At 56.6% G+C, this 5096-nt stretch overlaps 1 protein-coding gene across 1 annotated transcript; it reads right to left on the reverse strand.

Annotated features, from left to right (window-relative positions):
• Positions 1-967: 967 nt before the first annotated feature.
• On the reverse strand, positions 968-2424 carry LOC119340022 (E3 ubiquitin-protein ligase ATL41-like). Its single transcript, XM_037611936.1, has one exon. The coding sequence runs from the start codon at positions 2168-2170 to the stop codon at positions 1199-1201; it is 972 nt and encodes a 323-aa protein (XP_037467833.1). The 5' UTR covers positions 2171-2424; the 3' UTR covers positions 968-1198.
• Between the last annotated feature and the right edge of the window lie 2672 nt (positions 2425-5096).

Raw genomic sequence — 5096 nt, forward strand, 5'->3', positions numbered from 1 at the left:
ACCATCACCAAAACCTTGCAGCTCCACGCCGCCGAGACTCCGCGGCATCGATGCGTCACAAGAAACGCCGCTCCGCCGTAGATGCCGTCCACTGGTCCCTCGAGCCCGTGCACACCTCCAAGAATGACGCCCTCAAGGGCGAAATGACACAAGAGCGTCGTCAACATTCGATCGCCTGACCTAGGGTTTCCCTCGGAGATAGCAGATAGAAGTCTTGAGTTTCTCCACGACGATGCCTGGAAGAAGGGGACGACGCCGTCAAGCGCCGCCATCGCCGGCCTTGGTATCTAGCCGAGCGTAGAGTTTTCATCCGGATCTGCTCAATGAACCTCCATCCAGCATGTTGTGTATCAGATCTCGACCATCCACAGCACCTTAGCAGCGCTGGTGCTCCAGCCACCACCACAACACCTCGCACCTCCACGCCCTGGTCAGATGCACAAGTCACCCAGCCACACCTCACCGGTGGAGCATGGCCACCAGATGCAACACCACAGCCATCCCGCAAGGCCACCAGCCGCTCCTACGTCCTTAGCCTCCATCCCCGATCCAATCTGGGCGCTCCCAGATCCGCCGCCAAGAGGCAGCGGCCATGCCAGGAATGCCAACACAGATCCACTGCAAGATGGATGTCGTGCCATCGAGCCAGTAGGGCGTCGGGAGAAAGCACCGGGCATGGGAACGGTGTACTGCCCTACGGCGCTATCAAGGGGATGGAGCCCCGCACACCACCCTGCAAAGCAGGAGACAAACAGCCCCGCCGCCGCCAGCGTCACGAGGGCCTTGCCCGGTGGCGCCCGTCGGCGGCGGCGAAGGGAAGGGCGGCTGGGGAGGGAAACCCTAGGCGGCGGCGGTGCCCTCCCGGGTCGCCCTCTTGTTGTGTACGGCTCGATATCTAGAGCTAAGAAGAAACTCTGACTCAAAAAAAAGTTAAGAAGAAACTGGGGACAAACAAAGGTTTATGGACATGCACTTTGGTCATTTTCTTGTTGTCAAACTCAAAACATACTCAACGCTGAATATTTACATTCTTTGAAGTGACACAAAATGCATCGCTAAAGAGTTGGATGGCAGCCGCCAAAAAAAAAAAAGAGTTGGATGGCAGCCGCCAAAATGAAGCAATGGTCTCAGTGCCATTGTTGCTTCCATTTACTGCACGCTGTGCAACTGAACTGATTGACTTTGTTCCTGCACCCACTTAATGGGTCAATTTAGACGACGACTCGCCACCGTCCTTTGCATATGTCGCCGGCGGGGACGGCGATGCGGACATACTCGCATCTGTGCGCTCCAGCACGCCAACGCATGTCGTCGTCGACTGACGGCCGAACCTCATCGGAGACGGCGATTTCGAGCGAACCACCACAACCTCCAGCGTCTGTGGCGACTGTGACAGCGAACACCGTTCGTCCACCATACCATGCGTCAGTGGCGTCCGCGATGGAGATCTTGACATGGTGTAATCACGCGCCGTTGGTGCTGGCGACGGCGACCTGGAGATGATCCTCTCCTTCGATTCGCTCGTCGAGCCGCCGATCCTCAACGGCGATCGCGCCAAGATGTCCGCCAGGATCCTCGAGGCCGTAGGCCGCTCCGGTGACACGCCGCTCCGACGCAACTGCGGCAGCGGTGGCGACAGGGCCGCCTCGCCCGGCCGCGCGCTCTCCGGCTCCGCGCGGCACACCGGGCAAGACGAGTGCGCGCGCAGCCAGGTGTCGATGCAGCTGCCGTGGAAGAAGTGCCTGCACGCCGGCAGCACGCGCACCACGTCGCCGTCCTCCAGCTCCTGCAGGCACACCACGCACTCCACCGGCGTCGCCCTCCCCTTGCTGCCGCTCCTCCTCTTACCGCCGCCGCTCGTGCAGCCGCCCCAGCTGCCCTGGGGCGACGGCGTCGGCGTCGCTCGTGCTCTGTAGGTGAAGGTGGGGAGCGCGGCGATGTCCTCCAAGCTCAGCCCGGTGTGGAATGCTGGAGGCGGGCCATGGCCGGTGCCGTTGAGCTCGCGCCACTCCGACAGGAGCGACCGGCCGTAGCGGACGGCCAGGTACAGCACGACGCCGACGAGGACAGCGATGATGATGTACAGCAGCGTCAGGTTGGAGCTGGTCGTGCCGGGCGCGTCCGCAGCAGCGTCGTCAAAAGTGTTAGGCGATGCCGCCGGGGACGACATGGCCGCGGCCAAAAACCTCTGACCCCGACCGCTTTGAGTAGAGAGATTTCTAGGACAGGGATGTTGTGAATCAATCAACGAATCATTGAAGGTGTGGTCGTCGACGTGGGGGTTGTAGGAAGGAAACTGGCATGAATGCGAATGTGCGTCGCACTCATGCGTACTTCATATAATAGGTTTCAGTTGGGTCGCTAGCTGGATTGTGATTGAGGCTGCTAAATAATTCTGGACTTTGCTGCTGGTGGTGTCACAGCCGCTCCTTCGTTTCTTGTATTTTTTGTTTTGGGAAACGGCGTGAACATTGTGATAGTGAAAATCGTGTTAGCTATGTTCGCCATTTTTATTGATGGTGCCAAAATGGTGATGTGGTGAGGGCTTATCCGTAGTACAATACCCCTATGAGGGCTTATCCATTGTGAATCATCTCGTTGACGAGGGCCTATCCATAGTACAATACCCCGATGACACAATCCTTTCCGAAGAACATGATCTGGAGAAGGTTCAAAACGATAAGTTGTGCTCCTACATTTAAGCAACTCTTCGGTCTAAAACGGAACTTCAATAAGAGTCCTTCGCAGGCACAAGATGCACAGCGATGCACCAAGTTTTCCGGCTGCGAAATAAGGCAACTCTCTCTCTCTCTCTCTCTCTTTTGAGAGAGAAGGCAACTCTCCTTTGGTACATGAGTCTTCTGGTTGTTAGGCGACAGGGAGGGCTCCCCCATCGCCCCCGCCGGTCTCTCTCCCCCTGCACTCCTCCCTCGCCGCCGCTAGAAGACGTGGCCGGGCAAAGCCTGGCTCGCGCCGGTGGCGGCGGGGCCTTTTTCCTCCTCGCTCGGGGTGCTGCGACGGGGCGGCGGCGTGCCGGCATGGGGCGCGTCGAGGACGGCGGCGCTCGGTGCCCCTGCGGAGGTGGGGCACGGGTGGGCGACAACCTGAACTACCTCGCAGTGGAGGGGCGTGTCTGCACCGCGGCCGATCTAGATCGGGATCTGGCCTGATCTGGATCCAGGGGCTTGCAGACGACGCGAGCGGCAGTAAGGGCGGCGACCCTGTTGCATAGCTACGATTGGAGCCTCCATGGCCGGCGGTGTGGCGGCTGCGTGCTCATGGGTGGCTTCGATGGCTGCGGATCTGGAGTCCTGTCTAGATCCGTCCCGGTTTGGCTTTGGCCGGCCAGTGGCGCGAGGAGGACCGGTGAGGGGCGGCTGGAGGATCCCTGCCGGCATGCCGACGACGGCCCTCGTCTCCACGGCGAGGCTCCATCCGGTTCCAACCAGCTGCGAGTTCGGGGAAACGCGACTTCCGATGAAAATCGCGCCGACTTCGGTCATGGCGGACGATGGCAGCGTCCATGACGTCGTTCCCTTCTTAAGGCATCGTTATTGCAGGTCGTGGCACCCCACTCGTGTGACTCCGGGGGAAACCCTAGATCCGGATCTACCGGATCGGACGATGATGGCACCTTCGATGCCGTTATCCCTCCCGGGGGCATCGTTTTGGAGCAAATGCTGGTTGGGCGGGACAAGCGGAGGAGCGATGTCGCATTCATTGCAAGGCCGACGGCGGATCCCGGTGGCATGGCACTGTGGAGGTTCGGCGACAGGCGCATGTGGACGGACACATGCAGAATGGTGGAGTTGTCTGCGTCGTGGTGGCGTCGATGACAGGCCAAGGCAAGGTCGATGCGTCAGCTCCTGATCTGGAGATGGACCGGTGGAAGATGACGGCGGCGGCCTCTGAGAGTGTGCTAAACCGGTATGGGACCCAGTTCCGGTGTGTGGCTGGGCTAGGGCATCCGGCTATAGATGTTAGGGTTTAGTGCAATTTCCGATTGGTATTTGACCCGGATATTTGGCACACCTTCATCCAGGAAATAGGAGAAGCAATAGGTGTTGCCTAGATGGTGGCTTTAGGCTGACTAATGTATTACTTTGTATGGTCTTTGCGAATAATTAATAAAATGGCTGCATGCATCGTCCAGATGCAGTGGCCGGGGGTTTATCCTCCTTTTCAAAAAAAACATGAGTCTCCTGGTTTATTGTTTTTTTAGGGGCTTCTGGTTGATTGTAGTAAGAATGGAAGGTATAGAGTACCGATCGTGAAAAGGTCAAATTAAAAAAATAGAAAATTTCCATAAAAGAAACCTAAAAAAATAATTGAGCAGTTGAAAGGGCAAGTATCTATCCACAGGCAATAGGCTTGACCTTGATGAGAAAGGGACATGAGAGATCGCGGAGAGAGGAGGTGCCGACCGACACCGTGGAGGGGAAAGGAGGATGCGGCGACACCGTCGAAAGGAGGAAGGCGGCAAGGATAGAAGTAGATGGCTCCGGCAGTGGCGTGAAGAGGAGGAGCGTCGATGCCATGGAGGAGGGATGAGAGGTCGGCTGACATAATGGAGGGGATAGGAGGGGTCGGACGACAGCATGGAGCGAAGAGGTGGTGCCATTTCTGCGAATGAAAGTGATCGCAAAATTCTTGATATTGTGCATGATTATTGTAAGCGCATCAAGTAGATCTTAATTCATAGCAGGTTATTAGTTGGATCATTGCTCTCTATGTATACATCGCCAAACTACCTTTTTTTATCAACTTACATTGCAAGTGAACTGGATTCAATTATTACCTGATTGTGATCATGCTATCTTTTCTATACATGTATTATGTTTATATATAACTTCAGCAAAATATTTTTAGAAGTCGTGGCAACGCACGGGCATTCTACTAGTATAATCAGGAGTGGAGCCAGGCTAGCACTGGCCCCAGGCCTGCTTCATCGCTACAATGTGAATCAGTGCAAAAAAACGCTACAGTGTCAATGAAGGAATAAATCCTCATGCCCCGGGTCCAGGCCCCCCGACCTGGGTCCTGCCTTACTTCTGAATCCCGTATGGGTACTTTGAGCATCTACAACCGGACCCCCA

The sequence above is a fragment of the Triticum dicoccoides genome, chromosome 7B (genome assembly GCF_002162155.2).
Source record: "Triticum dicoccoides isolate Atlit2015 ecotype Zavitan chromosome 7B, WEW_v2.0, whole genome shotgun sequence".
Taxonomy (NCBI): domain Eukaryota; kingdom Viridiplantae; phylum Streptophyta; class Magnoliopsida; order Poales; family Poaceae; genus Triticum; species Triticum dicoccoides.

What these genes read in the sequence shown, in the direction of transcription:
- LOC119340022 (XM_037611936.1), bottom strand. Translation starts at nt 2,170, where the DNA reads ATGTCGTCCCCGGCGGCATCGCCTAACACTTTTGACGACGCTGCTGCG.